This window comes from Branchiostoma floridae, chromosome 7, assembly GCF_000003815.2.
Source record: "Branchiostoma floridae strain S238N-H82 chromosome 7, Bfl_VNyyK, whole genome shotgun sequence".
NCBI classification, from domain to species: Eukaryota; Metazoa; Chordata; class Leptocardii; order Amphioxiformes; family Branchiostomatidae; genus Branchiostoma; species Branchiostoma floridae.
Window position 1 is genome coordinate 22,486,155 of NC_049985.1, and position 12,895 is coordinate 22,499,049.

A 12,895-nucleotide genomic window follows, 5' to 3' on the forward strand; every position below is an offset into this window, starting at 1 on the left:
GCTTGTTATAACTCGCGATATTCTGTAACATACGCTTCCCAACTAGCGATATTCTGTAACTTACGCTTGTTAATAACTGGCACACAATTTCTGACGTGTGATACCTATGTATGATGCCATAGAAACACACATTGTACGAGTCTATTAAGAGACGATAATTCTTGACCTCTTCTCAACAGGAGCACAATCATCGGCCGATCTTCCTAGTTGAAATGAGCGATGGACTAGAGTCTGTCAAACAAAAGTCAATGTTACAACTGCAAGCTGGTTACAACTGTAAGCCATGTAACATACTCAAAGAGCGTTTAATTCTATTCGTTAAGAGTGACTATTTTATACACAAAATATTTTGGTTTACCACTTTACCATGTAGCAGCCATAAATAATCCTACTGAACTTTTAGCGGCTCGAAGCGGCGATTGCATCATCTGCTTCTGACAGGCAAGCTATTAAGATATGAAGGCCAACATGAGGCGGCTAAATGCCGTCTGGCAAATTACGACCCCTTAAGAAGACATCTTAGTAACGTTAATAGGGCCATTACAGAAGCCAGCCATAAAATATACGTCTGTGACTCGTTATCTCACCATATGTCCATGCGGTAATAATGGTTCAGGCTACTCATAATGGGCTTTAGGGCAGTGAAATATATTGCTCAGTTGATGGTCTTTCTGTCAGCATGTGAAATAAAGAACCAGCCATGGTTAGGTTCGCCACGTTCACATGTTTCATAAGTCAATTGCTCAACCTTTAGGAAGCTTGAAAAGACATCGCAGCCAGCATAAGAAAAGAAGCACAATATTCTATTGTTCTCCATCGTCAAATTGGTTTTGCTAATAAACTAAGTCTTTACTAGAGTCGCGTGCCCATAAACTAGTGGCAAAGTTTTAGAAATCACATTTATGCATCGTTTCACTCTACCATATACTACATTCTTGAATTTTTACATTAAGACATTGGCCGGCCGTTTGTTTTCCAGTTACTTCTAGGACTAAGATTGTACCCATGGCTTTTGAACATTACGATACTCTTATGGATTCAAAATTGCACATGTATGGATTTTGGTATCCATTCAGTGGGCAGGTTAACTTTTTTCAACTCTATGAACCCTGACGTATTCAAGCAGTAGAACTTTGTTGGGAAAAATCCTCGCGAAAGTTTGATCCACCTCTACAGAAATCGATCGATATTCTATAGTTTGTGAAGCGCACTGCTGAATGTTCTGAACCCTGACCTATTCAACCTTCAGAGCCCGGCTGGGGAAAATGCTAGCAAAAATTGGAGCCAGCTCTCTTGAATCGATAGCAGACAATTGAGGGAGCACGCAGCTGAGGATGATCTCTCTCTCTCTCTCTCTCTCTGTCTTTCTCTTTCTCTTCCTATCTCTATCTCTCTTTTTTTCGTGGCAAAGTCTTAGAAGCTGACAATAACAGCCTGCCAATTTCTTCTGTCCCTTGCCAGCTTTCTGTGCCCCCCCCCCAAAGTTGTACCCCAGTTCTCTTAGTAGGCCTCCGTAAATGATCTTTACCTCATATTATACCCAAATCACCGAACGATGTCTGAAGAATGCGGCCTTTTTGACAAATTGCAGCGGGGATAGTTAGAATGGGGCGTTTATCGCGCTGGGAAATGCTGTTTTAATGGAGACATTGATGTTAGAATGTCTTGGGAGAGATAGTTTGTCTCGCAAGGATTCGCAAAGTGAGGGGTCTTTAATCACATTTGTAAATGGGTCGTTGATTGCAGCAACAATCATGTCAGAGCAAAATAGGAATTGGAGCAAAAGCCACCTATACACTACCAGGACCGTTCAGTTACAACGTATTGCTGCGCGTAGTGATTATGTCCAATACCCAATATTTAACGCTTTGCTAAACGCTCGAATTGGTCGTTAACCGAGGATCATAAAACTGTAACTGGTCAGCCAAATACATCGATGGCGTCGTTATTGGCATGTAGCCTAAAGGAGAGTGTTTTGAATAAACGAAGTTGAAATGCTGTTATTAGGTTTACGGCGGAAGCACTTGTCCGTTTTGCCTGCTTTTGTCTCGATATCTTTTAAAGCTACATTGCCAGCATAAGATCCTTCCCCGTCTTCTGCCAGCCACATGGGGTACTTTGAAAAATGTACCTGTCTTTCCAGCTTACATCTCTTAGTGATTATTTATCACTTCTGTGCAGCATTTCCGGATATCACGGTACCTCCAGGAGTGCCTACATTAATGGATCTTCCTCGGCACTCGCTTACCGGATTTTAGGACGGATTTCTTGCTCGTCAAGTCCTTGGTACTACTTTCCGGGGAATCCCCACTTAATCATCATTGTCTTACACCTCTGGGTCTTTAGGGATGTCCTTGAACACAAGTTCTGTCTTTGCTTAGCTTTCTTTCTGTCGTATTTAATCTCCTGATACGTACTGTTGTAGCAGTCATCGAACGGGCTGTTTATTATTTGGGGGAGGGGGGGTAGCTGGTTCGCGATTTTCAACGTTCGGAGGCAACTCCTTTCCACGGCAAACTTCCCTCCTTGGCAAACTCCCTCTCCTGGTATAAGAGAACCTAGCCAACGTTGAAAATCGCGAACCGGCAAAGGGGGCCTTAGCGAGTGAGGCCGTCCAGTTTGTCACAGCTGCAGAGCATATTCTCGTTGATTTGAAGGCCTGCATTTCCTACCACCAACGCGGCGACAATCAGGCTACGATTTACTCCCACGACCTTCTGACCTAAAGTGGTGTTACTGACCGATGAAGCACAGCAAGTGACCATTGTCGGATCTGGCGGATTGCCAGAGTTTGAGATCCCGGGGAGTGTGTATGGTTGATGACGAATTCTCCCACACGACGGGAATCGATGTACCATGTCCATGTAATGTACAAGTCTACATACCGCAATGGTCAATACATCAAGCCGCTCTTGCATAGTCGACAGGTCCTATTGTACGTGTGTACGTAAAGATGCAATGACTGCACACTCACTGCACTTGCGTCAATCTTGCGTCACTGCTGGGTTCAAAAGATTGCGTATTTTGTCGTCTTCTAAGTTTTTTTTTTTTATTCCGCTGACGTTTTGGTAACATTTTGTCCCTTTCCTCAGGGAAATTCAGACTGATTTACATTATACTGCAGCATAGGTGTCGCTGCTTACAGTTGTGGTCTTAAACACTAAGTATTTACATACATAGTTAATGTTGCATTAACAATGCAATCCCAAACGTAAAGGAAAATTCCACACATACATTTTGTCAATCACAGTGTTATACGCTGAGTGAAGAATGTAGTTATGATAACAGTACAATGATTGCCAAGAATGCGGTCCCAAACGTGACTAATTAAATGTATTCACGGATGGGAAAGAAAATAGGTTCATCGATGGGCCTTTCCTATACACAGGTATAATATATCACACTTGACCTAGAACTCACTGACACGCCATTTCAATCTTCGAGCCAGATTCTGAACGCTCTAATGATTTTATTCCCAAGTTGAACATGCACCGGATGCCTTTTTCCAGAAACCACCACGTACTGGATTTTTTCCTGATCTAGGAGGACTATTACGCGCCTGACAGAGTTCCACAATGCCATAGAGGAGGAAAACATGGGATTATAGTGAATCATAAGGCTATTACGTAGGCATCATTAGAATCCACCTGTCACCAACTCGTATTAGCCTGGCTCATCAAAACAAGGCCGTCTTCACTCAGCGTATAACAATGTGATTGTACTATGGCAATTGGGCAGAAAAGGACCACCTGCGCAACATCTTGAAAAACAGAATTAACAGAAAGGTTGTAGATTATCAAGAAAATGAAGTATGAACCAAATCTTATTGGAAGTTTGAACCAAAAGTTGTAGGGGTGCAGTTTTTTTCTCCTCCATGGAAAATGAAGGTAGTTTTTGACCTGACTGTACATGTGTACCAATGTGTTTCAGGATATTTGTAGTCAGCATGACTAACTTTAGAAATTTATGATAGATTGTGATGATCTTTGGTATGTTGGTGGTGGTAGCGAGACGAAGGTTGAAGTGGATTTTGGGGGCCCCTGGTGTTTGACCTAGGTACTGCATCATAACTTCCGGGTTTTGTATACTAATATTTTGTCTTGGACGTGCTAAGTTCTTGATTTTTGCTGGTGGTAGACGGATCTTGATATGCAATGCAGAAATTATGTAGGTTTAGGGACCCAGCAGCTTTCTCTGGAACTTCAGGGCATTTTTAACACCATTTTCAAAGAGAATAACTGAACGAAGGATGTCCATGATATTTGATAAGGCACTGTATGCAAATAGTTGAGACAGAGATGTACACATAGAAATGTGAATTATGCTCATTTATTATTCAATTTACATACTGAATGAAGACATTTTGTGTTTCTAGTTTTTTTCTTTAGAAATGGATGATAAAGTAAATGATTTTTTCACAATGAAGCGTGTTTATGAGTACTTCTCAACGTATAAAATATATTATCATATTCTAAAGTGAAAATACAACTTATTTGTCTTTCACCTCATTTTTAGTTTGCTCGAGATTTGGCAGAAGAGATGACAGCGCGTACCCCATTTTGGCATGAACGACTTTGCTTCCATGAGCACCATATGCAATCCTGCTGTAGCAGGCTACCGATGCAGTACATCACACCAGCTACCTGCTTATTATAATTCATCTCAACCACTAACTTTTTCTGCTTTTGCTTCTCGTTTTTTTAAGTTTGCTCGAGATTTGGCAGGAGTGGTGACGGAGTGTACGCCATTTTCGGCATAAACGACTAGTTCTCGTGTTATCTCGCGAGATCGAAGCTAGGTCATTCTCCGTGAGCAAGATGGACTTTCAGCCATCACACCAGCTACCTGCTCATCTCAAAAACTAACTGTTTTGCTTTTCTTCTGTTTCCGCAGTGTGCTCGAGATTCGGGAGAAGTGGTGACGGAGTGTGTGCCATTTTCGGCATGAACGACTTTGCCTCCATGAGCACGATGCAGTCCTACTGCAGCAGTCTCCAAGTACCGTACATCACCACGCGCTTCCCGCCCATCTCCAACACATCTAACGTCTCTCTTCCGTTCTCTTTCCGTAGTGTGCTCAAGATTTGGCAGGAGTGGGGACAGAGTGTACGCCATTTTCTGCATAAACGACTAGTTCTCGTGTTCTCTCGCGAGATCGAAACAAGGTAATCCTCCGTGAGCAATATGGACTGTCAGCCATCGCACCAGCTACCAACTCATTTAAAACACTAACGTTTTTGCTTTTCCTTCTGTTTCCGTAGTGTGCTCGAGATTTGGCAGGAGTGGTGACGGAGTGTACGCCATTTTCGGCATGAACGACTTTGCCTCCATGAGTACAATGCAGTCCTTCTGCAGTAGTCTCCAAGTACCGTACATCACCACGAGCTATCCGCCCGTCTCCAACACCTCTAACGTCTCTGTTTCCTTCTCGTTTCTTAGTGTGCTCGAGATTTGGCAAAATCGGTGACGGAGTGCACGCCTTTTTTTGGCATGAACGACTAGTTCTCGTGTTCCCCCGCGAGATCGAGACTAGGTAATTCTCCGTGAGCAAGATGGACTGTCAGCCATCACACCATCTACCTGCTCATCTCAAACTCATGTAACTCATTTCCTCTTCCTTCTCGTTCCGCAGTGTGCTCGAGATTCGGTAGAAGTGGTGACGGAGTGTATGCCATTTTCGGCATGAACGACTTTGCCTCCATGAGCACGATGCAGTCGTACTGCAGCAGCCTCCAAGTACCGTACATCACCACGAGCTACCCGCCCATCACCAACACCTCAACCAGCTTCGTCCTCAGCATCAGGCCCAACATCGTGCCGGCCGTCTATGAGGTCATTCGCAAACGATACAAATGGAGGATGTTCACCTACCTGTACGATGACGCTGAAGGTAAGATTGATGCTGACAGAAGGTGCACTATCAACACACTTGCGCCAAACTTGCATCATTGTGGGGTTCGTTCACTACATCACTGTTGTGTTATTTTCTCCGATCTTTTTCATAATTTAAATGTTGCGTAATACTTATGAGTATGACTTAGAAGACGACAAAATACACAAAAAGTTAAAAAAGATTCGTTCTTTATCTCTGAAATATGTTGATTTTCTTTCGAGCCCCGCAGTGACGCAAGCTTGACGCAAGTGCAGTGAGAGTGTACCTAGAGATGTATATTTTAGCATCACTGCTACCACATACAGGGTAAAGTATCAAGGGAAGGAGAATCAAGGAAAGGAACTGTAAAACTAGAAACCCACTTTACCGACTTATTGAACGACCCGTTTCTTTGCTCTCATTCCATCTATCAATCTTTGACCGTTAGAAGATCTGGCAACTTGTTTTCCCCAACATTTTTCATGTTCTCCGTTTTTCTTTCTAATGTTTCCCTTTGTACCGTGTTTGTCCATTCTTTGATATTACCATCCCATCTTTTTCGTTGCCTTACCTTCGTTCTTTTTATTCGGACGATGTCTTGAATTCCATATTGTTTTCGACAACTCCCAATGAACGAGGCTCATGACCATTTTTATGTTCCTAAATTTTTATGACTATGGTCTTCGTAAGGACTGATGTTTTGTTCGACTCTATTGTGTACTTAAGTATTTGAGATGCGGCCTCTGTAAGTATTTCTGTTCATCAAGAACATAAAATTGCATAGAAAATAACAAATAACAAATATTTTCGCCATGTTACCTTTCAGTACCATTTCTTTATTTTTGCATATGGACTCTTCTGGCCTTGTATGCAATCAATATTGTTTCATATGTTTTTGTATGCTATATGATAAGACATGGATGTTGGTGACAAAGTATACTTGATTCGTAGATGACCACAACAGGCCTCTGGAAGTTTTTCAAAGAAAGTAGCTTTTTTCAAGCCATAAAGTAAAAAATCCTTTAACACTTCATTGGCCCATGTGAGCGGGTATTTACTGGACGCGTTCTTAACTGAATCTGAGACTGTTTTACCCTTGACTTTATCATGTGAATATCATGCAAAAAGTACAACATAGACAACAAGACACAAAAACTTAAAAAGATTTTTTTTTTCATCGATGAAATTCGTCGAGCGCTTTGACAAACCGTTCGAACGCAGCGACGCCGCAACCGTACCGCAGTTTCAGTGAGATACCCTAAAGTCCCCCAGCCATAAGATCCAGGCCTAACTTTCCGACCTAAGAGTTAAGACGTAAAGTAATCTGTTTCTCGACCTCTAAGATGCCCAAAAGGACACGTCTTTGATCCGTCTCCACAAATGGCGCCTAATGGTCTAAGATGTGCAGATATCTCCTTAATAGCATTCCACCCGATTCCACCACAAAGGACCTCCCAGGACTCTTAGACCTAATGGAAATGCAACCTCGGGGTAGAAGGAGAAAAAAAAAAACTATTTCCCCTAACGTCTCTGCGTGATTTGTTGGGATCAACAGCTTGCTTCAATTTGGATACACTCTATCGCACGCTGGAATTTCCTGGTAGACTTTTTAGGGCAAAGGGCGAGCTCATGCTATGCCGGCACCTGAAAGTAAATCGACTTTCAGCACTTAGCCAATACTCTGTGTATCTCGTGCTAATCCTAAAAGTCTGACTTTCTATGATGAAGCACTTAGCAAGGAATGATGTTTTTGATCTTAAGCCTTAATGTGATGCTCGGCTTTTGAGATTCGTCTTTGTTATTCGACCTCAAAGACCTTATCTTGCTAAGAAGTCACTTCATACTAATGTCAGGCGCCCAGTCGATCAAAATGTTCTATAACTGTTAATGAGTACTATGCATGTAGATAGTACCGCTTTCAACTCCAAAGGGTTGATTCTTGGACTTACCGCCGTAAATGAAAGCAAGGTAGATTATTTCGCTAACCTTATGGTCGCATTGTGGTCTAGGGCGTGCCAATCTATTCCCTTGCTTTAGATGTTTCTTAGATGTCTAGAGCTATTTGAAGTTACCTACAACATTGTCATCAAGCAAAGTAGTGGAATTTTAACTAGATAGGTTTAAAGAACACTCGCAGCTAAATGTTGTGCAAAGATGTACAAAGTTTAGGTAGGACAGGTGTTACCATGCTGCATGCATATGCCTGCGAAGCTGGTACGCCGAAGGGTGGTTAAAAGGCCATGAAAGATACAAATACAGAACTTGATGTGTTGCGCCGAAAGGCGGTTATACTAGCTATATAATATATACAGATGCAACTACAGAGTTGCATACTTTTACGATGCTGGTTACTATTATATCATAGACCGCTGTGTTTTAATCTACTAGTTACACGACTTTGTTTGAATAGAATTTTACAAGTCAAGAGTTGTTCGTTGCTTTTCTCAAACTTCCCCGTAAATATAGCCTTACGTCCCAATTGCCAGGAGTGCTGCTTCTCGATCACAAAAAAAGAGTAGGCGCCCATCCCGATGTGAGTGGATCAAATCTTGAAGGCGTACATACATCTCCAAGCTTGTACCTAGTAGGCATTCGTCAGTCTTGCAAGACTATGAATACTAGTAGTACATACACATGATGTACTTATTGTTGCTCTGTGACCGGAGGGTAACCTCCGGCGACAGAGCTTTAGTTTTGTCAACGTAACGCGCGTTCGCATCTGCATCTTTATGTCCCCCACTGCATGAAAAGCGAGATTTCCGGTACTTCCCAGGCAGGCACACGTCCGTAAAACTTGGCGCAGGCAGGCAGTGGGAAGGACTTTCCGGGTTCAGCGTGTGTATACCGTTAATATCCTGCGTTCTCCTGCACAGTCGGCTGTGCGGTAATTCGCAGGCCCCGCACAGCGCGCGTGTTGCCACGCCGGGTAGATAACAATAAGCTTTAGTTCACGCACTTCTAGCCATGCTGTGTGAACTGTACGTACGGAAGTTATAGGAGAATGATCTTTAACTACTAGCGCTGTGACCTACTGTTCGACAGTTTAACAAAACACCACTAATGGATGGATTCCAATAAGAATGTAACTGAAATTAAACTCGTCTGCAATCGATTTTTGATCGAAGTCTTACTCTGGAATGTAGTTAGATTTTTTTTAAATACCGAAGCTTAACTTTAACAGTTTGCGTCGGCGGTAAGGTAACAATCTGGGGCAGCAGAGAACGTGTCCTGTATGCAGAGGCCCTGGCAATAATATGGCCTATACATACATAATATGGCCCAATGCCAAAGTAGAAGTTTGAAGGATAAACAAGGCTGTTCTTGGGATAACGTACACGTGTGGTCTACCATTGGGGTTAAAGAAAAAACCAGGGCTGTTCAACCTGCATTTCGAAATTCTATTAGAGCGAAAATTGTTCTCCATGAAAAGGGTTAAGATTTAGAGTTTCATTTAAGTCTTCGTCAAATCCATAAGATATTCGAGTGTAACATTGTTATAAGATGTGTATTGTGTTAATGTCTGCCGGGTGTGCTTTTCTTTTTCCTCGTTTTGATTTTAACTTGCTTGTTTTTGTTCTATCTTGCAATTGCTCTGGAACAGAAAAAAGTTAGACTGTGAACATGAGGCCCGGCATTTAGAGTGGAATTACAGCACACACACGATCTCATACATAAACTTCCATGTGTTGTTTTAAAACAAATTGTGGCTCAACCGGACATAACAAAGGTTTTTTTTTTAATGGCGTCGCTTCCCCTGTCTTTGAATGGTGGGCTAAACAGCGCTAGCCGAAATAGACAAATACCGTACCAAAACAACATCTATACAAATACCCCAAATGTGTGGGAAAATGCTGGATAAATTTCAAGTTTTATAATTGAGCGGTCTGAGTAAGCAGTCACCGGTGCACCAAGCAGACACGAGCATTCTGGACAAGCTTCAAAGATAAACAAGACTGAACGGGAAAATGGTTCTTTTGTAAACTCGTTTTTAATGTACTCATTCATAATGGAAGGGACATATTTATCCAATGACTTTAACCCGCCTAAGGTTTTATCCCCAAGTTCTCATAGCATCCCGATCAAGTGAAAGTTCGGAATACATGCATTTAGGTTGACCGCGAGAACGTTTTCTAGTATGGTGTTTATTTTCATTTTTTTTCGGAGTAAATGTATCATGAACTGGGCTGTGTAAGTCCAAGTTTAACCTATATGAAGGAGGTTAGAGTAATTCTATACATAATATTCTAACCTCTTTGCTAACATACACCAAGGAGGTCTTATCAAGATAAATATCCTTGCGTACAAATTTTTAAATAGTTTTCTTTTCGGGGGAATCAGACACTAGCCGGCTCCCTTCTGACGATTCGTTACTTACGAACTAGCCCTCTGACTGACAGCATCCAGCTGATCGTATGAGATTGCCTTTTTGTATTTTGACTCAACATATTCAATTTTTCTTGGCGGTGGTAAATGTACAATTTCTAGCCGTAATTCTTGCGTTGGCAAGCGTGTTTGTATGTATTTAGGCAATTACTGTGACACTCTTCTTGGGCTGTAGACTCTATTGTCCAAGTGCGAAATGACCGGTAAGCTTGTCTACGAATTATGCTCAGTAACAATAGTAATACACATTAAACAGGTCATTTGTCTGCTGACCATGCAAATCATTCTTTCCCTGCACGCAACGCGCGATTTGAACCAATCAATTCTCGTTATTCTATTTCAAATATCGTCAGTCCGGAATTCAAATTCAGTTGGTCATTTGGACACTGATCTTGTTTGTGTGCGGACGGACTTGCGCTCTTCTTGCAACCTCAACGTCAAATTTATAGGAGACGGGGAATCTGATGGAACGGGACACATAGTGAGCTTGGGCAAGCTTCTAAGACCAGACTGAGGAACATCGCACGGTCACAAAGAAAAAGAACATCGTGAGCCCGGATCTAATATTGCTGCCCTGGACGAAAATTGGATGGCCCAGACCCGCGGTACCAGGGCCTGTACATGCTAGCTCTCCGGCTCTAGGACTGATGCACCGCGAGGAAACCTATCAGATTTGCCCCCTTCAATGGAAGTCTAGTCCTGAGTTCAAGTTGGTGGTTTTGCAGAGGGAATTAGAGGCCTGAGACATCTGCATGAATGGGACTTGACGAAGAATGCAGAAATCCAGATATTCTACAGGAGTAAATGCATTACACCAAGGCATAGAAACCGGGGCTGAACATGGCGTATTTGACTGCGGAGCACAAGTACAGGCACAAAGATTGGAGCACTACAACAGCTGGCTGTAAAAAAAGAAAGGATACTTGAATCACAATACCCACTACATTACATTAAATAAAGATACATTCACTGACACGGGAACATATTACACACAACAACACCACGAAGCTTTACTTAGCTTTCATTAAGCTTACAAATAAAAAGAAATATCGATATTTACAACAAATTTACGACGCTACTAGTAACCCAAAGAGGGGGGGGGGTGCAAGGTTCGGTATAAACGTAGATTTGCATGATAATGAGCGCAATGCTGCCGTACTGCCGGAGGATAATTAGGTGATAATTGGCCGCTAAATTATGCAGCTAACACCTATGACGGAGTCAGGTGTGCAGGCTGCGCGGGACGTACCGGTAGATTCCACGCTGGCTGCACGGGTAATCGTAGGGCTTGCCACGCCCTGCACAGAGAAAGTGGTTCACTTCCGACAATTCGCAGGACGTGCCGTGTCCTGCACAGAAGGTGTGAGCAGGTCGACACGTCCTGCAAAGTCTCGGAAAACTCAAATCTGCAGGCACGTGGAACACGATTTCCACCCCGCAAATTCCACTTTTCATGCAGTGCCCGTTGTCACATTCGTTTTTTTTTTTTGCGGTAGCTGTTTTTATTATCAATGTAATAATTCTTGAAATCACCCCTACAAAATGTACGCCTTTCGATTTATTAGTCCAGGTATGCTTTATCTAGACCTTGCAATAATTGGATATGTTCTGTATGCGATATAAACATCATGTCACACACTACAGAAAACAATACAAACAACATAAACCATAGTTACGTCACAAAGCATGTAACCTACGGTCACTTGTTTGGTTTTACGTCTTAGTTTTGAGGCGAGTCTCTGCTTTCCCCTATATTCAAACCCTCATTATACCTACTGTACTGTATTACCCTTAACCCTATTCAGACCGGGCTTTTTTGGTCATCCCTGGACCGGGGGGGGGGCTTTTGAGGCCCTCCACTTCTAAGTCCTATAACTCTAAAACGACGTGCCGTAGGGCCACCAAATTTTCAGGACATAATTTTCGACATAATATCTGACAAGTATGTGACGTTTGACGTTACGTTAACGTAAGATGACGTAATTATGACGTCATCAATTTGATTACATTGGCCAAACCCATGAAAAATGGGTATTCTCAGAAAACTTCAAGTTATGCTACAAAAATGTAACAACAAGTGCAGATAACAGAATAATAATATTTATTACGACTTGCGTTGCCAATAGCAACATCAATGACGTCAATATGACGTCATAAAATGACGTCATGCACATGTAAGATACGAGTTGGGCTCCGCCATATCCACCACCTTGAATTTTTAAAAATACTTTTTTTGCAACAAATAATCACAAAGGGCAATGGAAATAGACTAAATTCATTCATTTAGATGGTTTTTGATGAAAAAATACCAGGTAGTTACAAATTTTAATGGATAATTATCTTGTTATGATTGATTTGGCCATTCGGTCCGCCATCTTGGATTTTGGGCTGATGACGTCATCAAATTAGCATAATTTATGCATATATAATTATGAAAGATATGCTGAATAATATAAGATTTTATTTATGTAACAAAATCGCAGTAATATAGCAAATAAATGTGAAAAATACATAGTTAGAACCAAAAATAGTGATTTTTGGCAAAACTGCCTGTCAACAAACGGTTGCCATTGCAACAAGAAAAAATGGAAAATTTGTCAAACTTCGCAAAATTGGGACATGCAACCACCCTCTTTAGGGC

At 41.9% G+C, this 12,895-nt stretch overlaps 1 protein-coding gene across 2 annotated transcripts in view; it reads left to right on the plus strand.

Annotated features, from left to right (window-relative positions):
• The window catches only part of LOC118419644 (glutamate receptor 2-like), a 65,612-nt gene that overhangs the window by 21,173 nt on the left and 31,544 nt on the right, over window positions 1–12,895 (plus strand). For both annotated transcript variants that reach the window (XM_035826137.1, XM_035826136.1), the window contains exon 4: window positions 5,632–5,889. In XM_035826137.1, the coding sequence (XP_035682030.1) occupies window positions 5,632–5,889 (258 nt within the window). The remainder of the gene's footprint in view (window positions 1–5,631; window positions 5,890–12,895) is intronic.